General features: G+C 35.7%; 1 protein-coding gene across 7 annotated transcripts in view; it reads right to left on the bottom strand.

Annotated features, from left to right (window-relative positions):
* Nucleotides 1–27259, bottom strand: part of PCDH15 (protocadherin related 15) — a gene marked incomplete at both ends in the record, with an annotated part of 708164 nt that overhangs the window by 578860 nt on the left and 102045 nt on the right. For 5 of the 7 annotated variants that reach the window (XM_082854334.1, XM_082854333.1, XM_082854332.1 and 2 more), the window contains one exon: nt 7887–7952. In XM_082854334.1, the coding sequence (XP_082710460.1) occupies nt 7887–7952 (66 nt within the window). Of the gene's footprint in view, nt 1–7886; nt 7953–8467; nt 8483–27259 lie in introns of all 7 variants that reach the window. The other 2 variants (XM_082854335.1, XM_082854331.1) reach the window with 1 other exon arrangement.

Consider the following 27259-nt stretch of genomic DNA (forward strand, 5'->3'; position numbering starts at 1 on the left):
TTTCCAGTGTCCTAACAGAAAAGTCATACCTTTGTTGCCTGACAACAAAGATCAATAATCTAGCAGCCAATATTTGATCATGAGGAACAGAAGTGAAAAACCACTCATGATAAACAGGAATTGGGGAAAGAGTCATTGGGGACAGGGTAATAGTGGAATCTAAGATCATGCATAAGAAAGAGCAGTTGTAGACAGAATCTCCAGGAGCTTGATGTTAAAACAAGCAATTGAACTTTGGTGCTTCTCCCATCCCTGAGTTCCTAAACTTCCATCAGACTCACTCCTCAACTAAACTCAAATTATACAACGTAAGTGTAAAGAGTGTGCTGGATATGCAAGGAAAGCTCAAAGCAAAGTCCCTTCACTCCCTTCCCAAAACAATGTCATCTTATAGATGTCCTTTCTACCATGCACTTCTCTCATCTTTGCTGCCTATATTAGGAGTCAAAATATTGGTGGCTTGCAGCCCACAGGAGCCACACAGATGTATTTTGTTTGGCTAATAAAAGGAATCACAATTTAAATTAGAATGACTTATCTTTAATACACAGAATTTCCTATTCTGAAAAAAAATTGAAGGTTTCTTTCTACGTGGTTATGAGTAGACAGAACCTAATAGGTCTTCATTTCTTGCAGCACACAGGCCCATTCTTATTGCCCACGAAGGCCCATGGTCCATCGTCCAATAGTCTATACAGATGAAACCAATACTAGCTTCAGTTGTCTTCCCTAGTGACAGGATTTAGATACTCTCTCTACAGAAAAATGGTTCATTATAACAGCATCACTTGGCATTAAGTGTGTGTATGTGTGGCATAATTTAATTCTATATTATTCAGATTTATTTCTATTAGACATGAGATTAAAGTAAAGGATTTAAAGAAAAAGGAAAAATAGAATGTTCTTTTCTTAAGTGTGTTTTTCATTTCCTTAGAAACCAAGGGTTACTTTGCACAACTTAATCTTTTCATCATCATTAACATTAGCATTCTGAAACTTAAACAGTAAACAAGAGCCACTATATTGAACAGAGTTGTTTTCCTTGTATAAAACACCCTAGCTTGCTGCCCTTTTTGACTTTTGTCTGCTTTGTATAATTTTTGACTTCTGTCTGCTTTGTGTACTTCTCCTGTCCCTTATTTTATGATCATTTCACTAGATCCAGCAATACCATTGTATATTAGGTGCTATAGAGTAAACAAATGAGAAAAGGAATATCAAAAATGAAATATGATTAAATGTCAATATAATTTTAGATAACTTGAGATAACCTATTTCCCTAATGCTTAGAAAGTTTTCAATTTACTTATTTCACAGTTATATATTCAGAAGTTTGCAGCTGCTGACCTTTCATAAAATAATACTTTGGCACAAATGAAAAGTAGCGAATGCATCGTTGAACATGTAGCTCCAACAGTAATGAGCAGAGCCAAATTGTTTTCTACTAGGATAATTGTCTTAGTCACTGTAATAAGAGGATTAAAATACATGAGGAATTGGACATGTTTTTTTTTTTTTTTGGGCGTTACGCGGGCCTCTCACTGTTGTGGCCTCTCCCATTGCGGAGCACAGGCTCCGGACGCGCAGGCTCAGCGGCCATGGCTCATGGGCCCAGCCGCTCCACGGCATGCGGGATTTTCCCGGACCGGGGCACGAACCCCTGTCCCCTGCATCGGCAGGTGGACTCTCAACCACCGTGCCACCAGGGAAGCCCTGGACATGATTTTTTTACATCAACTTAGGTCTAATATTGACAAGTGTATTTTGGATAGTTTCATTTAACTTCTTCAAAACTTACAAAAAATTATATTTCCTCATCAATGTGTATGCCTTTCACCAGAAAGAACTCAGAATGACTTAATGATGACTGGGAAAAGTAAAGAATAGAATAGCAAAGAAATTTGTAATCATGATTTTGGGGCTATGCAACATCCACAGCAATCTAGCCAGAAGACCACTAATGTCTTATAAAAATATTTAATATTTTGGCAGTTAAGAATCAAGTTTGGATGTTATAAAATTATAGAACAAGCGGGATATATTTTCCCCTATTTATCCAGAAAAACAAAACTCTGATATTGCACTAAAGGTCATTTGCTTGATGTCAATACGGATGATCTTGTATAACACAAAGTTTTAGTCTTAATACTTCAAAAGCTTGTACAGTCATCTATTAATCTACCTTCATCTGTATAGAACTTCTATTGTTAGAGTTGCTGTGTTTCATAAGGCTTTATGCAGCAGACTGTACATTTATTTTTTTTAATTATTGTTTCAAATAGAATTCTAGGATTTGTTGATGAAAACCACCAGAGAGACAAACACTATTTACCTTAGTGATAAGGCAACAATGCAGAATAGAGGTAGGATAAAAGTGCCTTAGAAAGTAACTGTTTAAAACCAAATCCTTAGAACTATCCCTCCCATAGTACATATATACTAGATCCCTCTCTCACTTTTATTTTTATGAGTAAAGCTCTGTACAAATTTTCAAAAGCTTAATATCTAAGAACATGTTTTGTACTTCAGGTTTCATTTAATGTGTAAATGCTGTTGGCAACACTTTGTTATATGTCATATTTGAAATAACCAGAATCGTTATCATAGAACTGAGAGAGAATTAAATCCAGATCTTAAGCTGTATCTTTGTCCTGACACATTGAAAGAAACATGGCCTAAGAATAGGCCCAGATAAGGATTTCTATCTTTAATAACATTTCTCCCAAACATTTACATGAGCTGAGGATTCTGTCTATGGCAATTATATTGAAACATTTTTCCACCTACTATATAATCTCTAGCACCTTTAACCTCTTGGTGGCGTCTTCAACCACTTTCAATTTACCCCAATAGAACATTGTCATCCAGTCTGCCTGATAACTTGCCATCTTGGTTTCTCAGGTTCCTCTCTTCTCAGCATCTTGTGCAGTCTCTCATCTGGGGTTCTAGTCATCTTCTACTATGAGGTATCCTACAGAGTTTATTCTTATTCCACTATAGTTGTTCTGCAAAAATTTTCCGCCAGTTTAGACCTTGCTCTCTTTAGAGAATGAAAGAGAAGAATAAAGATAAATAGGCAAAAAGAGAGGGTTCTGAACCCTTGGATGTAAAAAAACAAAAAAAACACATTACACTTTTTTTTTTTTACACTTTGTTTAAACGTTGGGAATATTCATACAGAAACATTGGTTATTTAAGACTTTTCTTTCCATGAGTGCAAGACCTATTTTACTAGGAGTATGTGAAACTCTACTTGCAACCCTTTGGAGGTGTGTAAGGCAGAGTTTGGCGAACTCCCTTGCTATAAATCTAAGATATGTAATTGGCAACTATGAGGAAAGAAGAACATCAACATAGAACTTTAATCTTCTACTCTTCCAAGCTTAGTGATTTTTGACAACGGAAGGAAAAGGATGATGACGAGCAACTTGCAAATGCCCCTCAACAACATAATTGTTTCTAATGAAGAATCAACTTCCCTTCACTCCGCTAGCTCCATGCTTGGGCCAGAGAAACCCCACAGAAGAAGTGACCAACTGAATTCCTTGTTCCTTTCTATAACCTCCTCTACCTTCCTAGAAGTACAGGAGGGTCTGTAATACTCAACCTAGTTCACACCTGGTTCTGCCATGTGCGCTGACCAGGACACATTCTCATTGAATCAGCTGTGGCATCCTCTGTTGGCATCTCCTTTCGTAATGTGAAGACACTCCGTCATCTTTCATTTCTCAAATTTGCTGTGAGCCCACAATATCTTAACTGGAAATCCATAAAGAACATTTAGGATGAGCCTCCCAATCTCTCACCTACATTGTGATATCCTTTTGCCTCTGAGCCTGTTTATTTTTGTACAATTATGGTGTTATGTTCAAACCATGACTTCAAATCATTTTCTTGTCCCCTTGACTCAGCACTGCCTATGTATTTACCCAGTTTCTAAGAATTAGTCTGAACCAGTTGTTCCAAAGCCTTTTTGAATGCCATTCCGTAGTTGTTGTAAAGCAGCCAGGGCCCTGACTTGGCTGGCACCCAGAGGCAAGCTTTAAATAGTTCCAGTGTAACCATTCCTGACCTCACTCCTTCCAGTAAGGACTCAATGCCATTAGGCAACTCTGAGTCCAGTGAATCTAAAAATGTATTTCCAGAAATATTTTTTTAAAACTTAGTTTTTTTAGAGCAGTGTTTTAAGTTCACAGTGAAAAGGAGAGGGAGATAGAGTTTTCCCATATACCCCTTGGGCCCCTTCCCCCCGACATGCATAGCCTTCCCCATTATCAACATCATTCACTAGAATGGTACATTTTTTTTTTTAACCAAGGATGAACCTACATTGACACATCATAATCAGCCAAAGTCCACAGTTTACCTTAGGTTTCCTTTTGGTGTTGTACATTCTATTGGTTTGGACAAATGTATTATGACATATATCCATCCTTAGACTATCATGCAGAGTGTTTTCACTGCCCTAAAAATCCTCTTTGCTCTGCCTGTCTTCCCCCCCACTCACCCCTGGAAACTACTGATATTTTAATTTTTCCCATATTTTTATCTTTTCCGGAATGTCATAGTTGAAATCGTACAGTACATGTTTCCTTCAGCTTGGCTTCTTTCACTTAGTAAAATGCACCTAAGTCTCCTCCGTGTCTTTTCATGGCTTGATAGCTCATTTGTTTTTAGTCTGTATTTATCTGGATGTACATAGTTTACTTATCTATTCACTCACTAAAGACATCTTGCTTGCTTCCAAGTTTGGGCAATTATGAATTAAGCTGCTATAAATGTTCATGTGCAGGTTTTTGTGTATACATAAGCTTTTCTGGCAAAAAATTTTAGATATTTTAAAATAATCTAAGTCTGTTTCTTGGTACACATTCTCCTCTCTAAATGCAAATACTCATTAAACATTTTCTACATACTAGTTCTAGAGCTTTCTGGTGGTGGTCAGGAACCAATGTGATTCTCTTAATGGGTTGATTTTGTGTTCTTACCACATAAACTTGATTTTCTGGTAGTTGTGATGAAAATAAACTCCTGGTTCGGATCGAGGGTGATATAATGAATCTGTTAGCAATATACTACTGAGGACAAGGACCAAGGAGAGGAACAATCTAACAGGTCCCAGGGTGAGAAAGAAGTTTATGGATCTCTACCTGTTAACTTTTTAATTCTTTAAAACTTATACTGATATGCAAATTAATTTCACATATATAGTCATAAAAAGGAAATATTTCCATCCCACAGAGTATAAAAATCCTGAAATATGCAGGTGCATGTGACAAATAATGGACATTCTATGAATGTACCTTAGTGACTTATATAAGAAAATTAAGTATATATTTTAAAATACCTGAGTTAAAAATAATACCCGAGTTATTTAAAAGCTATACTATAGTAGTATAGTAGAGGATGTATTTGGCAATGGAGATTGTTCAGCTGTAGACATCAATAAAGTAAGCCAAAGCAAGTTGACACCCAAACTTACTAGTTTGGCTTAATAAAAGATTTGCTGTGCCTTACTTTTAAGAAGCCCCAGAACATTTACAAATAGGTGCTTATTTTTCTGGTAAAATAGGATACCCACATGTTTTGTTACTACCAATTAAAAAGATGCAAGAAAAAAGAAACCAAGAGTTTAAGAGCCAGACTAGAATTAACTGTCCTATTGGGAAGTTTCTTAGATTGCCTAAAGAAAAATATGAAAACACTATCATGGATTGTTTCCTTTAGACTTTCAAGGCAAGAATGATTGCACACTACATTGTAATATCTGGCAGAGGTTCATTTGATCACCATATTTTTAGAAATTTAATGTGAAAGAGAAATGTAAAACCTTTAATCTCTAGATTGGTGTTTATACTCCTTATGTTGACACTCGAATAACTTTGGCAGCATTCTGAGTAGTTGGCAGTTTCTACAAAATATGCCAATTAAAGAGCACAGCAACTACATCATGCCACCTTCTTCTAAAATATAAATATTGAGCTTTCACTACATGCCATCATGCAGAACTGCTATGACAACATCTTTGTAGACTTCCTGAGCTCCTTTAAAAAGTGGGATCTCATCAACACAAGGAAAGGTAAAATATCATTACTGTGGCTATAATTATCTGGTTGGCAAAATAAGCTCTGTATAGAATTACATGTTAAAACAACTATTTAGTAAAATTAAATGCTTTAGTTCAGCTCAGCTTATATGTTCAAGGGAATAGGTGAACAATGAGAAAATATAGATTGGTTTTCTATCACATTTATTTTTTTTTCTCTGGTTAAAAAGCAAACTTTTTATTGTAGGACATTTAGAAAACAGATTTGTTGACAGGAAAGTAGTTAATAATAAACCATAATCTTACATGTGAGATGAAATTTTTCTGGTATAGTATTTTTATATATATTTTTTTCTTTTCTGCAGATACATATAGGACTTATTTCTAATTTATTTAAATGCATCCTAATAACTCATTATCTTCATATACTTTCAAGCTCAATAGGGACTTTTTAAAAATAACCCGTGTAATTTTTATAATATTTCTATAGTTTAGTATAGACACTTAAATTTGTTTAAACAAAGGCCAGCAGTGTTGTGGACATTTTTGGCTGATTCCAAAGGAAGTGAAAGATGTTCAAGAATAAAAATTTATGCCAATTCTTCTAAGAAGTAAAAGAAATGTTTCTAGTAAGGCATAATAAATACTGATACATGATAAAGTGAACCAACACAGGTATTATGTGTACTATAGAAATTTTCAAAATACACGTAGGTTGAATTTCAGGGAAAAGTCACTTTCCAATAAACTACTTGACATTCTTTTTTAAAAAGACATCAATCTGGAAAAACAGTGTTGAGCCTAGACAGAAAGTACAAATCAAACCCGGTGGAAAGTCTGTTACAGAATTAGTAGACAAAATGAGCCACAGAACATTCTCATATTTAGAATAGTTTGAAATAGAAACCAAGACTCAAGGGATTTCCACTTTACTGTTACCTAATAGAGGAGGAGAATCTCTAAATATCTGTAAAGTTTAGAGACTAGGAGAGTGTTGGGGAACAAAAGTGCTAATTTTTTGTTAAGGAAAATTAAATTTTTGAAGATTGTAATATAAATTAGGAATTAGTTGTTAATTATGGCAGATAGACTGAGTGAAAATTCAGATTTCCTCCTCTGCTCTATACCTTTTGTGAGTTGTCTGTTCCCAAGCACTTTGTTTTCCTAGTAACTATTCTATTTTTAAGATTTTTTTTTGATGTGGACCATTTTAAAAGTCCTTATTGAATTTCTTACAATATTGCTTCTGTTTTATGTTTCTTGGGTTTTTTTGGCCACGAGGCATGTGGGATCTTAGCTCTGTGACCAGGGATCAAACCCGCACCCCCTGCATTGGAAGGCAAAGTCTTAACCACTGGACCAGGGGGACCAGGAAAGTCCCCCTAGTAACTATTCTTAAATCACCATGTCTAATAGATTATGGATCTTAATCCTTACCAGATTGTAGCAAATTTAAATTAGCAGTGCAGAGCTTACACTGTGGTCCATTTCTTTTGGAGAAATACACTAGGTAACAGTATGTGTGATAGTCAACTCTACCTATTGACAAAGAAAAGTTCTAGCCGGTATCTAGATGCATTCTTAGACTGATTGTGAATCAGATGACTTCTCTGCAATCAAAACTAAACATTTCTGTTCATTAAGTCTCTCATAATGTAATCCAAATAAAGTATTTCCAGTTAGTGTCCTAATTTAAACTCACACAGGGAAGAAATTAAAGAGGAACTGTCGGTGGATTTGCTTTGAAGCTTTCATTTAGTACTTCCACACATATCAAATCCAGGCTTGAAATGAGAAATCCCTTAGATTAAGTCACTTTTAAAACACATAGCTTACTCACCATTCCGACTCTCTTCATCAATGGCAACTATAGTGGCTGGTGGTCCCCCCCTAGCTAGTTTGCAATCTAAAGAGAAAACAACACAAAGTAAGAAGTAGCTACTGCAGGAGCATTCACCCTGAGATTAAATTCATTGAGATGTATATTGATATTTAAAAAGAAAAATCCTGCAATCAAATTAATATGCATCATTTCTTTTAACAGTTTTTTATTTTTAAAAAATTCTCGTAAGAGCTATATAGATTCCTTACCACATCGTAACAAAGACACTTTGTATACCATGAAACTGTTCAAATCTTACTGGAAAACACCAGCAGAGACCACTGGAGAGCAGAGGTCCTTCAGGACAGAGATAACGGGATGGTAATTTAACCCATAAAAACAACATAAAGGGATGATTAACAAGGATAAATTGTAATTAAAGCATCACAACAGAAACAAACATAATTGGACTTTGATTGTAATAAAGGGTCTAATTAAAAAGAGTGAATAGATCTTTAATAATGTTCTAAAGAGAATAAAACAAAGACAGACAAGCAATGTTCATGAGGTTGTTTGAGATTTTATTTTTGTCATCTTACCCTCATATTGCCAGTCTGGAGTCAAAAGTATAGAGTCATCAATGGGAGCAGATCAGAAAAATGAAAGAAAGGAAGAAAGAATACATGTATATATTTAGCGAGGATTTAAAGACATAAATAGCATTATACAATAACAGATACATCACCTAATGATTTCTGGAAATGAAGTATATAAAATCCTTAGATTTTTGTAATTCTAACAGTAGTAACAAGTTTACTCGATAATGTATGTCATTAACATCTTAAAAATTATAGATCAACTCGAACATAACATACAGTACACCGATGTGTCCTATGAAAAGGTAAATAAAATTACTTATGAATTGTCTATTATCCCTGTGTTGAACAAACCTTAAGAATAGTGCCTGTCAATCAGTAGTGATTAATTTGTTATTTCAAACAATGCTAATACCGAAGTATCTCATGATAATGAACATAAATAGTATCATGAGCTATAACATCCATGATAATTAAAATGTGAAGGTTTTGCCTGGAAGATGTCAAAAGTACACTTCTGAGACATAAAGCACTCTCCCAGGAGGTACTCGGTCAGCCTGATAGGGCTGTGTCACACAGTTAAATGTACATGGCACAGTCCTGTGACTGCAACATAAATTGGCTTAAAGCCATCCAAGTACGTGTGCTATTTGGAAGATGATTTCAAGGTTTACTATTTATCTATTAAAATTCTGCTATTATGTACATGGGCATGAATAAAAAAGGCTTTGGCGAGCATTGTTCTATATTGTAAGATATGTGCTCTCCCATATGAAGCTTAAAATATCAGAAATCTCCAGTTTTTCTCTCTTCATCCTGGTCAGTATTCATGGAGTTTCAGGTCACAGCATTTTTAGATCTAAAATATCTCATTACACTTCATTCTCTCCTTCCTATACCCCCGGACATAGCACAGCTCCTCACTATTTGTCACCTCTACTCTTGCAGTGGTTTCCTCACTGATCTCCTAGAAGCTTTGTTCTCATTCTGCATTCATTTATTAACTTCACGAGAATTATTTTATGCACCCAAATCAAAGGTAAAATAATGGTACTTCTCTGCACAAAGAACTTAAGTTTCCTTTGGAGTGAAGAAAATTGTCTTCGAATATCATTCAAAGGATGTCATGGTCTTAACATTGTTTAATTAGAATTAAGCACTGTGCCCTTCAGTCACATCAGAACCCTTACTCTTTCTAGAATGTATCTTGCATTATTAAGGAAGTTTTGTCACCTAAATTCATTTCTGCCTCTACTCCTGCCTGGCAAGTCTCTGCTTCTCTTGGTAGAACTGGATTTCACCTATTCCATGAAAACTTGTCTATTTCCCCAGTCAGAATTTATCTTTTACTTCCATGTTCTCATAATACTTTGTTCATCTAGTTTTTTATTCATCTATGCATTCAAAAATTATTCAGTCAAATTTGTAGATAACTTACTACGTGCTGAACATGGGAATTAAAAACCAACAACTTCTTTCTTCATGGATCTGAGTGATCAGATAAAAGAAAGACTCATAAACAACCACATAGGTATGGCACAGTGTGGTCTATGTGAGTCAATTCTTTAATAAATTCATTAACAACACAAATGGTTAAAATACAGAGGATGCCTGCTGGGAGTGGAAATGGGATACACAAGAAGGCAGAGGCAATCTGTGGAAAGAATAAAGGAAACATGACCAGTTCTTACAAGATGCAATTCTTGGATTACCAACATGCCTTCTGTTTGTATTTCAAAGAGTAGTTACCTTTCAATACTATTTTCTCTCTCCTCACTCTCCTTCTCTTTCTCTCTCCCTCCCTCCCTCCATATAATATATATATATATAATATTTATATATGAGGTCACTGCCTTAGTTAAGATCCTCATAGCTGCAAAGTAGAGAAAAAGTGTGGTGAATCTGCATGTGAATATTGATGGAGGGATAGATATTTAATCAATAACTTTATAGGCAGGCAGGATAAAGGGAAAGGAAAGAAGGAGAAAGCTAGGCATACATCTACGAAAACCTCTCACCATTTGGTTACTATTACATTTATGGGTAGATTTTTCTACACATCTAAGTCAAGTACGACTCCCCATATTCCAGCCCTCCCTCCCTCCCTTACCCTTCCCATTCTCAGGTCATTCTTTAGCCATAACAAACCAAATTTATGTTTGCTGTGCCATCTGCCGAAAGGCCCTTCCTCATCTTCTACCCCTGGTTAACTTCTATTTCTCTTTCAAGAACCTGTCAAGGCATCACATCTTCTAGAAAATCTTCCTTGTTGTCTAGATTAAATGCCTCTTCTCTGCATTCCTTCAATATACACTGTATTCCACTGGAAAAATTACTTCATAAAAAATATATTAGTATTTTCTTCTCATAAAAGCTCCTTCAGACCAAGTCTGTGTCACATTTATATATCTAACTAACCTCAGAATCAGACTAGAGTTGATCCTGAAAGAATGCTTGTTGAATTTTTCTGAACTGCAGTCAGCCCAGCTGCAGTCTCTCATTGAATATCCCTCCATGAGTGCTGCTCAGAAGCCACTGTTCTCATTATGTCCTGGCCGACAGAAACAGCCCAGGAATATAGGTGCAGCTACAGTTCCTCCCAGTCAGACCCCTTTAGATGACTTTCACTCAGCTTTATTCTTTTAGCAGCTTCCAAAACCCCACAATAAGATATTTTTCATGCCCAACCAATAAACTTTCTTTATTCTGAATCAAAACAAAAATGATTAAATAATTTTGACCCAAACACTAATGAAGAGAGGTTAATCAGATACATAAAAGTAATCTATTAATAACAGTGTTCACAACAGGCTAAGTGTTTGCTTTGGAATGATGTGTTCATGAAAGTATAATTAGTTTTGAAATGCACAAAAATATTTTTAATGACAAGTATATTCAGAACTGTCTTGAAAAAAAGTAATTTTGGATGGAGTAACCAGGATGTATTATGTATGCTAAATATGCAAATGGAGATCAAAGTGAAAACTAGAAAGCAATTTGGGGACTGGGTGATCCTGCTCTCTACGGTCTATGGATAATCTGTCTGCCAAGGAAAGACAGGTTAGCTGATGATGCCTGTGCCTTGGAAACAAACTTCTGTAATCTATTTAATTTCACCCTTGACTGTCCAGGTTAAATCACAAATTCATTGTTTTTCCTGCCTCAGACTCCTAACCACTCAGGCCCCTACCTGATTCCCATATCCAATTTGTTGTAAAGTGCAGGATATGAATACAAACAGCTGAATGCCCAGTGTGATTTATTTCCACAAATTTGTCATCAAGCTAAAAATAAGCCGTATATTTTTTCTGTGTATTTTTAAATTTCATGCAACAAGTCAGATTTAAAACCTAAAAATGTATTAGCAAGATATGGAAGGACTGGTTTCAAATGAAATGAACCTGTGATATGCTGTTCTTATTATGACCTGAAGCTTAAGATCATGTTACTCTACAAAGGGAATATCCAGAATTTTCCATATATGTTCATTCCTTACTAGGAAGAGAAAACAGCCAGGTAGACCCTATTTCCACCTTAGCCTATTCTCAAAACTTCCATTGAAGTTCAAACAATGTCTTTCTTTAGAAAATTATTTTATTTATTTTTGGCTGCTTTTGTTCTTCATTGCTATGCACGGGTTTTCTCTAGTTGCAGCGAGTGGGGGCTACTCTTCGTTGCAGTGTGTGGACTTCTCATTGTGGTGACTTTGCTTGTTTCGGAGCTCAGCCTCTAGGCACGTGGGCTTCAGTAGTTGTGGCATGTGGGCTCAGTAGTTGTGCCTTGTGGGCTCTAGAGCGCAGGCTCAGTAGTTATGGTGCATGGGCTTAGTTGCTCCACGGCCTGTGGGATCTTCCCAGACCAGGGCTGGAACCCGTGTCCCCTGCACTGGCAGGTGGACTCTTAACCACTGCGCCACCAGGGAAGCCCCAAACAATGTCTTTTAAATAAAATTTCAAATATATTGACTTTTTTCTTATATTAACATGGCAATTGCCATAAATATGTCCAATGACTAGCATATTTCCTGCCTAGACCTCTCCTCTGAGTCTGGGTCCTGCTGCTCAGACAAACATCTGTACTTGCAATTTCAAAGGTGCCTTAAATGTAACACTCCAAAATGGATTCTGGTTGCTACCCCCAGACCATACCTGGCCTCTTCCAGTATGTACTATTTCAGTGAATAGCACAATTTTGTGCCAAGTTGCATAAACCAGACACCAGGGGGTCACCTTTGAGCCTGCCCATCACCCTTGCTTTTCTATGTTGAATCCCTCAATAAATCTTGACTTTCATTACTACAGAAAAACTTCTTATATCCACCTACAGCTTTCAATCTGATGTCACTACACTAATCCAATCTCTTACCTAGTCTAACAGGTTTTCTTAACTGTGGACCCTACAGGCAATTAACTCTTTTAATTTTCTATCTTTAACCACAGTGATCTTTTACAAATTAAAACATGCTTACCAGTTAATGATGTACCATTGCTTTTATGTTAAAACAAAACTTTCATGGTCTACAACTCTATAGTATGATTTTAGAATGAAAACCAAAATATATGGCCTACAAAGTCCTGCATGATACCGCCTTCTCCTTCCTCTCCAGTCTCATTTATTTCCATGTTCTCACTTGCTTTCTGCATTCCAGACAGGTTTTTCTTTTCTTTTCTTTAATCATGCTATCTTTTGTCCTGAGATACCTAAAGATCTTTCCAGATTGCATTATTTCTTATTTCTAATCTTCACACTCAACCCATTACTCACTTATATATTCTTTAGATTTTAACCTGTGCTTTGCTTTTCCAAAGAAATCATTTCCAATCCCCAGGTTCCCTGATATATACTCAGTTAATTCTGCCTTCTAATATCGTTATGAATATCTGACTCCTCACTGACAGAAAACGCAGTGATAATCTAGATCTTGTTTCTGTTCCTCAGAGTTGTGTTCCCAGGGCAAAGTTCCTGCCACATAGGTGTCAGCAACTATTTCTTGAATGCAAAAATGAAGAGCCTTGACCAAATTTGCAACAATTTTTAAAAAGTCCTCTATAACTTAATCTTTTTTCTTTTTAACGTTTGAAATGTCATTTTCATATAAAAATAATGGGGAAAGAATGTGTAACAAATTAGTTATTAAAAGACAGGACCACTGATACGACCTCAGCAGAAATGCGAAGGGTAGCACCACATGCCACCTGAAAATATGTCACTTTGGCATGTGGAGCTGAAGGCAATAAAGACCCAGCAGACTCAGCAAAAGCCTTTTTTTTTTCCTCCTCCTCCTTTTTAACAGCCTAAAAGAATTTAGAAAGGGGGCCTGTACCAGGAAGAGAGCTATTACTAGAGATAATTTTTTCATTTGAGAGAAGTATCTGCATGCAGGGCAAACATTTGTTTACTGAACATTTCCTTTTCTCATCTTCCTGTGAACTCTCTCTTTCCCTTTGAAGTCTCAGACCACTTATCCCTTTCCTTAGCTCAGGATGGTATTTAAGCCTCAATTGCCTGGTTGTGTTTGAGTCTCATATTTTTGTACATAATTAAATTTGTTTTTCCCCTGTTAATTGTTCTATTACAGGGAGCTCTCAGTCAAGAACCTAGAAATGTAGAAGAAAAATTTTTCCTTCCCTATGAGGAAAAAGCTACTATTTAAGTAAAGAAAGCGACAGTTGTGTAGGAATTCAGGATTTTGAGGGATTAGTTATGAAAGATCATAGAGAGCTCAGAATTATAAAGAGGAGTAATGAAAAGAGAAGGAGAAATTTTTCACTTGTTTCCAATTATCTATAATTTCTATTAGAATTCTACACTCTGATCATCCAGTTGACTGAACTGAAGAACTATTACGGAGCAAACTTACTCCAATATCCTATTAATGGCAAGGATGCATTCCAAGTTCCTTCATGGTTTTATCAAATTGCATCTTAAAGAAATAAAACTCAAAAACCTCAGATATCAAAGCTCTCATGATATCAAAGATCACAAATACTTCTGTGTCAGTCTTTTAGAACTTTTACTCGGCCATTTCCTTACCAGCTCCCTATGAGTATCCGTGAATTATTCTAGCACTTAGCAGAGTATTTGACATAATATACTCATTCAATATATTTGTTGAACTAGGGAACATCTTCCGCCATGGTAAAGCAATAAAACAAATAACCAATTAAATCATTATTATTCATCATTTCAAATCTTTTGGGGAGTGTTTAAAGTGTTAAAGGAACTGATTCCTAGTACAGCATAGAGCTTAAGAACATGTGCTTTGGAGTCAGAAAACCAAGTTTTACATCCTAACCTTGGCTTTTAATAGCTGTGTAAATTAAGTAGATTATTAACTTCTTATACCTCAGTTTAGGTAAATAGGTGTAATAGTAAGTATAACTACTTCATAGATTTATTACAAGTATAAATGAGATAATCTATGATAACTTCATTTTGCATGGCAAAATGTACAGGCAGAATAGATGCACCTTAATTTGTACAGTATCATTATTTTAAGGAAGGTATTTGGAAAATCATTCCTAATTTTTTCCCTTTGACCAAAAGGTGGCAGAGAATCCCTTGGATTTCCCTAAATTTTCAGTGAGGGCTGATCTTATTACATATGTGGTTGTGAAGTGCATTCTCATTAAGAATAAAAGCAGCCACATGACATGTTACTGATGGTCTGTATGGACAGAAAAATTGGAATTCTTGTTCCAGATATCAACCTAGAACCACTATCCTGGACTGAATTTACTAGAGGCAAATAGAATCCTCGAACTCCACGAGTCCTCCAATAAGGACTGCAACACCATTTTAGAAAATAATGTGCTCACAATGACCCACTGGTCCCATAATAGTCTGGAAATGCATTGGCATCCAAATGATCAAGGAGAAAGATCATGAAAGGGTCACAGATACTCTGAAAACTCTACTCTTTTCAACATTCCTCTATTATCACTTTGGATATTCAAAGTCATCTCGTGTTTCTTATCTAGAAGCTTTCATTTTCCTACACACACACACACACACACACACACACACACTCTTTCACACACACACTCTTTCTCTCCCCTCTCCCCTCTCCGTCTCCCTCTGGATCAGTCACTTAGTTCAAAGCAATTTGGCCTCTCATTCAAAGGAGTACTGTACTCTCAAAATTTCTGGCTGCACAAACATTTTATTTTCAATTTGCTTGTCACAAGCAGTAGCAGAGAGACTATTCTTATATTTTTCTGTTGATCTTTGGAATATTCATTTCCAGGAAAATACACACAGGAGTGAAATCTTAATACAGAAACTCCTTGTTTTACATTTTGACTCTCTCATTCAAAAGAAAAGGAGTTTGACCTTGAAATTTATAAGATCAATAGAACTATAAGTTGTAAAACTGCAGTCAACAAATAGACCATAACTGAAAAAGCAAAATGAACTGAGTAAGCTAAAGGACATTACAAGTAAGTCATTTTCAATTCAAGAATAAGATATTAGCATTAATAGATTTCAAATATTACCATGGATGAAGGAAGGTGTATTTTATGATGCCTTAGTGTCATCATTAATTGGATTATATAATTTGATTACGATGTTCCAACAATATGGTCTAGTAATGCCCACTGAAGTCATTAATGATTATTGTTCTATGTCACTGCTTTCATTAGGACGATTTACATAGAGGCCATAGCTCCCTCAATCTCTACATTTTTTTCAGAAGTTACTATTTATTTCATATTCTAATCGGTCTATCAACAACAATAAGATTTAAGATTTTTACATGGTTGGCATTTGGTGAGAGAAACCCATTCTCATTCTTAAGAAATTAATGGATCTAAGTAATAGAAAGATAAGTAAAGGGCTGCAGGAAGAAGGCAGAAAAGGAACTGAATTGTCAGAAGTCTGATCAGAAGATCAAGTAATACTTTTTTTTTTTTTTTTTTTTTTTTGCGGTACGCGGGCCTCTCACGGCTGTGGTCTCTCCCGTTGCGGAGCACAGGCTCCGGACGCGCAGGCTCAGCGGCCATGGCTCACGGGCCCAGCCGCTCCGCGGCATGTGGGATCTTCCTGGACCACGGCACAAACCCGTGTCCCCTGCATCGGCAGGGGGACTCTCAACCACTGTACCACCAGGGAAGCCCTCAAGTAATACTTTTAAAATTATTTTTGTTCACTGAGAATATTACTATAATTCATTATTTTATAATTTCATGTAATGCATTGTCAAATATGTATTTGTACCCAAGTGTAATGTTCTTACTTAATTCACACTGCATGAGTTAGAAGCTCTTTGAATTTTCTTTCCATTGATAGCGACAGTTTTTCCTTACTCATATAAACTTCTGTCACAGGATCATAACTACGTTTGAGGAATTTGACATGGATGAAATAGTTCTTGGTCCAAGGTATTTATGTCACCGCTGACATCAGAAGCAGCAGCATGGTATTGTGGTTATGGACATAGCCTTGGGAAACAGACTGTCTAGGTTCAGTACTAGCCACATTTTAGCACTTGTTAGCTTTTAAGATCTTTGAAAGTGACTGAAACTCTCTGTAGCTCAGTTGCATTAGTTGTAAAACTGAAATTATTGTATGGAATAGTGATTGGCATATGGAAGTGCTTTATAAGTTATTGTTAGGTGAATTCTAAACAAATGAGCTAATCACATACAAAATTTGTATATCTCTACATTTTAAAAGCAGTGACTTTTACATATTTTTAATTAAGTAGTAGTTTCTTAAATTCTTCAACAGTCAAAGGAAAACCATATTTTATTAGCAGAACAAAATAGGCTTCATATATGTTAGCATTTTTGTTGTGCATTTAATGTACTGGAATAGCAGCAATACATTTATATGGCCACAGATTGCTAAGAATACATAGTTATAGCTGAATCAAGCAAAAGATCTTTCTAAAATTATCACAGGAATGCTTATAACTAAAATAAAAATAAAAAATCTGCTTTGGTAATCTAATGTAAAGTGGATTTTGTACTCCTAAAAGCTCTTTGCAAGATCTTGCTTTCTGTTACTCTAAAAATCTTCCTAAAAGGCTTTTTGCATTAGCTTTTTTAACCATATTATCTAATTTGTCTTTATGTTTTACAATTAACATATAAAGGAAAAAGAAAGGGATAAAGATTTATGTCAATGAGGAAAACAAAATTATACAAAAAAAATACTTTTTGAAAAGCAGTTAAAGAATTTACATTCATATTTCTGAAAGCTAATTTATTTTCTAATTACTCGTTTTTTAATATCTTAATTGGACTATAATTGCTTTACAATGGTGTGTTAGTTTCTGCTTTATAACAAAGTGAATCAGCTATACATATACATATATCCCCATATTTCTTCCCTCTTGCGTCTCCTTCTCTCCCACCCTCCCTATCCCACCCCTCTAGGTGGTCACAAAGCACTGAGCTGATCTCCCTGTGCTATGCTCCTGCTTCCCAGTAGCCATCGATTTTACATTTGGTAGTGTATATATGTCCATGCTACTCTCTCACTTTGTCCCAGCTTACCCTTCCCCCTCCCTGTGACCTCAAGTCCATTCTCTAGTAGGTCTGCATCTTTATTCCTGTCCTGCTCCTAGGTTCTTCATAACCATTTTTTTTTTCTTTTTAGATTCCATATATATGTGTTAGCATACAGTATTTGTTTTTCTCTTTCTGACTGACTTCACTCTGTATGACAGACTCTAGGTCCATCCACCTCACTACAAATAACTCAATTTCGTTTCTTTTTATGGCTGAGTAATATTGCATTGTATATATGTGCCACATCTTCTTTATCCATTCATCTGTCAGTGGACACTTAGGTTGCTTCCATGTCCTGGCTATTGTAAATGGAGCTGCAATGAACTTTGTGGTACATGACTCTTTTTGAATTATGGTTTTCTCAGGGTATATGCCCAGTAGTGGGATTGCTGGGTCATATGGTAGTTCTATTTTTAGTTTTTTAAGGAACCTCCATACTGTTCTCCATAGTGGCTGTATCAATTTACATTCCCACCAACAGTGCATTCCAAAGGGTTCCCTTTTCTCCACACCCCCTCCGCATTTATTGATTGTAGATTTTTTGATGATGGCCGTTCTGACCAGTGTGAGGTGATACCTCATTGTAGTTTTGATTTGCATTTCTCTAATGATTAATGATGTTGAGCATTCTTTCATGTGTTTGTTGGCAGTCTGTATATCTTCTTTGGAGAAATGTCTATTTAGGTCTTCTGACCATTTTTGGAGTGGATTGTTTGTTTTTTTGATATTGAGCTGCATGAGCTTCTTGTAAATTTTGGATATTAATCCTTTGTCAGTTGATTCATTTGCAAGTATTTTCTAATTACTCTTAATGAGGTAGCTCAGAGGAAATTCTGAATCACGATTCTTACTAAGATGCTCAACGAGGTCAAAAGCTAAAAGCTGCAGCATCAACATCACTGTTTAAAACTGCATTCTTCAAACAAAGATTTTTTATTTATTTATTTATTTATTTTTTGTGGTACGTGGGCCTCTCACCGTTGTGGCCTCTCCTGTTGCAGAGCACAGGCTCTGGACGTGCAGGCCCAGCGGCCATGGCTCACGGGCCCAGCCGCTCTGCGGCATGTGGGATCCTCCCGGACTGGGGCACGAACCCGCATTCCCTGCAGCAGTCAGCAGGCGGACTCTCAACCACTGCGCCACCAGGGAAGCCCCAAACAAAGATTTTTAATAATTCTTTGTGTACAGTCTGCTTTGCCTCTTTAAATCAAGTTGTTTGCTACAATCCACTTATGATTATCTAAACTGTCCATAAAAAAGCAAACTCTATGGACTGAATTATAAGGAAAAAATTTAAAGCATTTTATTACTCATAATATTAAAGACCATATCCATGTAAACATCACATCTGTTTTCCTACATCTTCCGGTTTTATTAAGATATTATTGACATATATGTAAGTTTAAGGTATACAGTGTGATGACTTGATACATGTATATATTGTAAAGTGATTACCACAATAAGTTTATTTAACACCCCCATACTCTCATATAATTACCGATTTTTGTGTGAGGTGATAACGTTTGAGATCTACTCTCTTAACAACTTTCAAGTATATATTGATATAATATTGTTAATTATAGTCACTGTGTTGTACATTAAATCCTCAGAATTTATTCATCTTAGAGCTGGAATATTGTACCCTTTGGCCAACATCTGTCCATTTTCCCCATCCACCAGCCACTGGCAACCATAAGTTTCTATGAGTTCAGCTTTTTCAGATTCCACGTATAAGTGAGAAGATATGTATTTGACTTACTCTGACTTTCCTTCATTTTTATGGCTGAATAATATTCCATTTTGTACATATATTACATTTTCTTCATTAATCTGTCAATGGACACTTAGGTCATCTCCATCTCATAATTTGCATATGTTGAACCATGCTGCATCCCAGGAATAAATCCCACTCGATGGTGATGTATGATCCTTTTAATTTGCTGCTGATTTTAGTTTGCTAGCATTTTCTTGAGAATTTTTGCCTCTGTACTCACCAAGGATATTGGTCTGTAGTTTTCTTCTTGTGTAGTGTACTTTTCTGGCTTTGGTAACAGAATAATGATGCCCTCATATAATGAATTTGGCAGTGTTCCTTCCTCTTCAATTTTTTTGGAAGAGTTTGGGAAGGACTGACATTAATTCTTCTTAAATATTTGATAGAATTCAGTGAAACCATCTGGTTAGTCCTGGGCTTTTCTTTGTTGGGTTGTTTTGGTGACTGGTTCAGTTTCCTTACTCAATACTGATATGTTCAAATTTCCTGTTTCTTCATGATGCAGTCTTAGTAGATTGCATTGCTAGGAATTTATCTGCCTCTTCTAGGTTATCCAATTTCTTGGTGTATAATTGTTCAGAGTAACTGCCTATGATCCTTTGTATTTCTGTGGTGTCAGTAGTAATGTGTCCTCTTTTATTTATGATATATTTATTTGAATCCTCTCTCTTCTTTCTTAATCTAGTAAAATGTTTGTCAATTTTGTTAGATTAAAAAAAAAGATAGCTCTTAGTTGCATTGATCTTTTCTATTGTTTTTTCCTGTTCTCTGTGTCATCTATTTCTGCTCTGATCTTTGTTATTTCCCTCTTTCTGGTAACTTTAGGCTTCTTCTAGTCCCTTGAAATGTACAGTTAGGTTGTTTATTTGTGATCTTTCTTTTTTCTCAATGTAGGCTTTTAAAAATTAATTAATTGCTATAGCCTTCACTGTTGCATTGCTTTTACTGCATCCCATACGTTTTGATATATTGTGTTCCCATTTTCATTCACTTCAAGATACTTTTTAAAATTTCTCTTTTGACTTATTCTTTGATGTTCTGATCCATTGATGTTCTGGCAAGTGTTGTTTTAATTTCCACACATCTGTGATTTTTCCAGTTTCCTCCTATTACTGATTTCTTGTTTTATAACATCGTGGTCAGAAAAGATACTTGGTATGACTTCAGCTTCTTACATTTGCTAACATTTGTTTTGTGATTTAATGAATAATCTACCCTGGAGAATGTTCTGTGTGCACTTGAAAAAATGTGTATGCTGCTGCTGTTAAGTGGAATGTACTGTATGTTTGTATTAGGGCCATTTAGTGTAATGTATAATTCAAAAATTCAGTGTTTCCTTATTAATATTTTGGTTTGATGAGATATTCATTGTTGAAAGTGGAGCACTGTGGTCCTCTACTATTATTGTATTGTTATCTATTTCTCACTTCAGATCTGCTAGTATTTGATGAATATATTTAGGTACTCTGATGTTGGGTACATATATATTTAGGATTTTTATATCTTCCTTTTGAATTGCCCCCCTTTTTATTATATAATGATTTCTTTTGTTTCTTGTTAGAGTTTTCTACTTAAAGTCAACTTTGTTCAACATAAGTATAGCTATTCATGCCCTCATAGCTACTCGTGATCTCTTTTGGTTTCCATTTGTATGGAAATGCCTTCATTTTGAGCTTCTATATGTCCTTAAACCTGAAGTGAGTCTTTTGTAGGTAGTATATAGTTGGGTCTTGCTTTTTAAATCACTCAGCCACTCTGTGCTTTCTGATTTGATAATTTAGTCCATTTAGATTTACAGTAAATATTGATGGGTAAGGACTTACTAATTCTATCTCATTTATTGTTTTTTGGCTGCTTTGTAGTTCCCTTGCTCCTTTTTTCCTCTTTGCTGCCTATCTTGTGATTTATTGATTTTCTCTAATGATGTGTTTTGTTTCCCTTCTCTTTGCCTTTTGTGTATCTGCTGAAAGTTTTTACTTTTCAGTTATCATGGGGCTTACAGAAAGCATCTTATAAATATAGCAGTCTATTTTAAGATGATAACAACTTACCTTCAATTGCATACACTCTACACGTTTACTCTCCCACCCCCCACAATTTTACATTTTTTGTGTCACAATTTAAATTTTTGTATTGTGTATCCATTAACTAATTATTGTAGCTATAGTTATTTTTAATACTTTTGTCCTTTAATGTTTATACTAGAGTTAAGTGATTATCAAACCACCATATTACAGCATTAGAATAATCTGAAGTTGACTATATATTTACCTTTACCTCATGTTTTAAAATATTTATGTTTTATTATTATTTATCCTTTTGTATCAGTTCAAATAATTCCTTTTAGCATTTCTTGTAAAGTAGGTGTAATGGTCTCTCCTTCATTTCTGAAAGACAACTTTGTCATGTAAGTATTATTGGTTAGCATGTTTTTTCTTTAAGCACTGTGAATATATCATCCCACTCTGTCCTGTCCTATACATTTTCTGCTGATAAATCCATCTATAGTCTTAAGGGGTTTCCCCTATATGTGAGAAAGTTTCTTTTTCTGTTTTTAAAATTCTCTTTGTCTTTGATTTTAGGTGGTTTTATTACAATGTGTCTTTTGAAAAATTGTTTTGGGTTGAAATTTTGGGGGTGATTTATTAACTTCTTGAACATCAATATATAAATCTCCCCTAGATTTGGAACATTCTCAGCCCTAACTTTTTAAAATAAGTTTTGTGCTACCTTCTCCCTTTCCTCCTTCTGGGGACTCCAATAATGCATAGATTGTTTCTTTTTTTTTTTTTTTTGCGGTACGCAGGCCTCTCACTGTTGTAGCCTCTCCTGTTGCGAAGCACAGGCTCTGGACACGCAGGCTCAGCGGCCATGGCTCACGGGCTGAGCCGCTCCATGGCATGTGGGATCTTCCCAGACCAGGGCATGAACCCATGTCCCCTGCATCGGCAGGCAGACTCTCAACCACTGCACCACCAGGGAAGCCCTAGACTGTTTCTTTTAAGGGTACTCCATAATTCACTTAGGATTTCCTAACTCTTTTTAATATCCAGTTTTTGTTGTTCTTGTTCTCCTCTGACTGAATGATTCCAAATAAACTGTCTTCCAGTTTATTAATTCTTTCTTCTGCATGGTTGAGTCTACTATTGAAGCTCTTTATTGAATATCTTCAGTTCAATCATTGCATTCTTCAACTCTAGGGTTTCTTCTATTTTTTTTTCTTTTGAATTTTATATTTTTATACAGCAGGTGCTTATTAGTCATCCATTGTATACACATCAGTGTATACATGTCAATCCCAATCTCCCAATTCATCACACCACCAACCCCACTGCCGCTGCTTCACCCCCCTTGGTGTCCATACGTTTGTTCTCTGCCTCTGTGTCTCAACTTCTGCCCTGCAAACCGTTTCATCTGTACCAGTTTTCTAGGTTCCACATATATGCATTAATATGTGATATTTGTTTTTCTCTTTCTGACTTACTTCACTCTGTATGACAGTCTCTAGATTCATACATGTCCCTACAAATGACCCAATTTCATTCCTTTATATGGCTGAGTAATATTCCCTTCTATATATATGTACCACAACTTCTTTATCCATTTGTCTGTAGATGAGTATTGAGGTTGCTTCCATGACCTGGCTATTGTAAATAGTGCTGCAGTGAACATTGGGGTGCATGTGTCTTTTTGAATTTTGGTTTTCTCTGGATATATGCCCAGTAGTGGGATTGCTGGTCATATGGTAATTCTATTTTTAGATTTTAAGGAACCTCCATACTGTTCTCCATAGTGTCTGTCTCAATTTACATTCCCACCAACAGTGCAAGAAGGTTCCCTTTTCTCCATACTCTCTCCAGCATTTGTTGTTTGTAGATCTTCTGATGATGCCCATTCTAACTGGTGTGAGGTGATACCTCATTGTAGTTTTGATTTGCATTTCTCTAATAATTAGTGACGTTGAGCAGCTTTTCATGTGCTTCTTGGCGATCTGTATGTCCTCTTTGGAGAAATGTCTATTTAGGTCTTCTGCCCATTTTTGGGTTGGGTTGTTTGTTTTTATAATATTGAGCTGCATGAACTGTTTATATATATTGGAGATTAATCACTAGGCTGTTGATTCGTTTGCAAATATTTTTTCCATTCTGAGGGTTGTCTTTTTGTCTTGTTTATGGTTTCCTTTGCTGTGCAAAAGCTTTGAAGTTTCATTAGGTCCCATTTGTTTATTTTTGTTTTTATTTCCATTACTCTAGGAGGTGGATCAACGTCAAAGAGTGTTCTTCCTATGTTTTCCTCTAATAGTTTTATGGTGTCCAGTCTTACATTTAGGTCTCTAATCCATTTTGTGTTTATTTTTGTGTATGGTGTTAGGGAGTGTTCTAATTGCATTCTTTTACATGTAGCTGTCCAGTTTTCCCAGCACTACTTATTGAAGAGGCTGTCTTTTCTTCATTGTATATCCTTTGTCATAGATCAGTTGACCATAGGTGTGTGGGTTTATCTCTGGGCTTCCTATCCTGTCCCATTGATCTATATTTCTGTTTTTGTGCCAGTACCATACTGTCTTGATTACTAAAGCTTTGTAGTATAGTCTGGAGTCAGGGCGTCTGATTCCTCCAGCTCCGTTTTTTTCCCTCAAGACTGCTTTGGCTATTCAGGTCATTTGTGTCTCCATACAAATTTTAAGATTTTTGGTTCTACTTCTGTAAAAAATGCCATTGGTAATTTGATACGGATTGCATTGAATCTGTACATTGCTTTGGGTAGTATAGTCATTTTCACAATATTGATTCTTCCAATCCAGGAACATGGTATATCTCTCCATCTGTTGGTATCATCTTTAATTTCTTTCATCAGTGTCTTACAGTTTTCTGCATACAGGTCTTTTTTCTCCCTAGGTAGTTTATTAGTAGGTATTATATTCTTTTTGTTGCAGTGGTAAATGGGGGTGTATCCTTAATTTCTCTTTCAGATTTTTCATCATTAGTGTATAGGAATGCATGAGATTTCTGTTCATTAATTTTGTATCCTGCAACTTTACCAAATTCATTGATTAGCTCTAGTAGTTTTCTGGTGGTGTCTTAAGATTCTGTACATATAGTATCATGTCATCTGCAAACAGTGACAGTTTTACTTCTTCTTTTCCAATTTTTACTCCTTTTATTTCATTTTCTTCTCTGTTGCTGTGGCTAGGACTTCCAAAACAATGTTGAATAATAGTGGCAAGAGTGGACATCTTTATCTTGTTCCTGATCTTAGAGGAAATGCTTTCAGTTTTTCACCATTGAGAATGATGTTTGTTGTAGATTGTCATATATGGCCTTTAATATTCTGATGTAGGTTCCCTCTATACCCACTTTCTGGAGAGTTTTTATTATAAATTGGTGTTGAATTTTGTCAAAAGCTTTTTCTGCATCTACTGAGATGATCATATGGTTTTTATTCTTCAATTTGTTAATATGGTGTATCACATTGATTTGTGTATACTGAAGAATCCTTGTATCCCTGGGATAAATCCCACTTGATCATGGTGTATGCTTCTTTTAATGTGTTGCTGGATTCTGTTGGGTAGTATTTTGTTGAGGATTTTTGCATCTACATTCATCTGTGATATTGGTCTCTAAATTTCTTTTTTTGTACTATCTTTGTCTGGTTTTGAAATCAGGGTGATGGTGGCCTCATAGAATGAGTTTGGGAGTATTCCTTCCTCTGCAATTTTTTGGAAGAGTTGAGAAGGACGGGTGTTAGGTCTTCTCTAAATGTTTGATAGAATTCACCTGTGAATCATCTGGTCCTGGATTTTTGTTTGTTGGAAGATTTTTAATCACAGTTTCAATTTCATGACTTGTGATTGGTCTGTTCGTATTTTCTGTTTTTCCCTCGTTCAGTCTTAGAAGGTTATACCTTTCTAAGAATTTGTCCTTTTCTTGCAGGTTGTCCATTTTATTGGCATAGAGGTGCCAATAAAAGACTACTACTACTACAATAAAAGACTACTACTACTACAAGTAGTAGTAGTCTCTTAGGATGCTTTGTATTTCTGCGGTGTAGTAGTCTCTTAGGATGTAGTAGTCTCTTAGGATGTAGTAGTAGTAGTAGTAGTAGTAGTAGTAGTCTCTTAGTATGCTTTGTAGTAGTAGTAGTCTCTTAGGATGTAGTAGTCTCGGATGCTTTGTATTTCTGCGGTGTCTGTTGTACCTCTCCTTTTTCATTTCTAATTTTATTGATTTGAATCCTTTCCCTCTTTTTCTTGATGAGTCTGGCTACTAGTTTATCAATTTTGTTTACCTTCTCTAAGAACCAGCTTTTAGTTTTATTGATATTTGCTATTGTTTTCTTTGTTTCTATTTCATTTATTTCTGCTCTGATCTTTATGATTTCTTTCCTTCTGCTAACTTTGGGTTTTGTTGGTTCTTCTTTCTCTAGTTCCTTTAGGTGTAATGTTAGATTGTTTATTTGAGATTTTTCCTGTTTCTTGAGGTAGGCTTGTATAGCTATAAACTTCCCTCTTAGAACTGCTTTTGCTGCATCCCATAGGTTTTGGATCATTGTGTTTTCATTGTCATTTGTCTCTAGGTATTTTTTGATTTCCTCTTTAATTTCTTCAGTTATCTCTTGGTCATTTAGTAACATATTTTTTAGCCTCCATACGTTTGTGTTTTTTACGGTGTTTCTTCCTTGTAATTGATTTCTAATCTCATAGCGTTGTGGTCAGAAAAGATGCTTGATATGATTTCAATTTTTTAAAATTTACAGAGGCTTGATTTGTGACCCAAGATGTGATCTATTCTGGAGAATGTTCCATGCGCACTTGAGAAGAAAGTGCAATGTGCTGTTTTTGGATGGACTGTCCTATAAATATCAATTAAATCCGTCTGGTCTACTGTGTCATTTAAAGCTTGTGTTTCCTTATTTTCTCTTTGGATGATCTGTCCATTGGTGTAAGTGAGGTGATAAAGTCCCCTACTATTATTGTGTTACTGTCGATTTCTTCTTTTATAGCTGTTAGCTGTTGCCTTATGTATTGAGGCACTCCTATGTTGGGTGTATATATGTTTATAATTGTTATATCTTCCTCTTGGATTGACCGCTTGATCCTTATGTAGTGTCCTTCCTTGTCCCTTATAACATTCTTTATTTTAAATTCTAGTTTATCTGATATGAATATTGCTACTCCAGCTTTATTTTGATTTCCATTTGCATGGAATATCTTTTTCCATCCCCTCACTTTCAGTCTGAATGTGTCCCTAGGTCTGAAGTGGGTCTCTTGTAGACAGCATATATATGGGTCTTGTTTTTATATCAATTCAGCAAGCCTGTGTCTTTTGGCTGGAGCAGTTAATCCATTCACGTTTAATGTAAATATCAATAGGTATGTTCCTATTACCATTTTTGTAATTGTTTTGGGTTTGTTTTTGTAGGTCCTTTTCTTCTCTTGTTTTTCCCACTTAATGATGTTCCTTTAGCATTTGTTGTAGAGCTGGTTTGGTGGTGCTGAATTCTCTT

The sequence above is a fragment of the Leucopleurus acutus genome (assembly GCF_964270905.1).
Source record: "Leucopleurus acutus genome assembly, chromosome: 14".
NCBI lineage: Eukaryota > Metazoa > Chordata > Mammalia > Artiodactyla > Delphinidae > Leucopleurus > Leucopleurus acutus.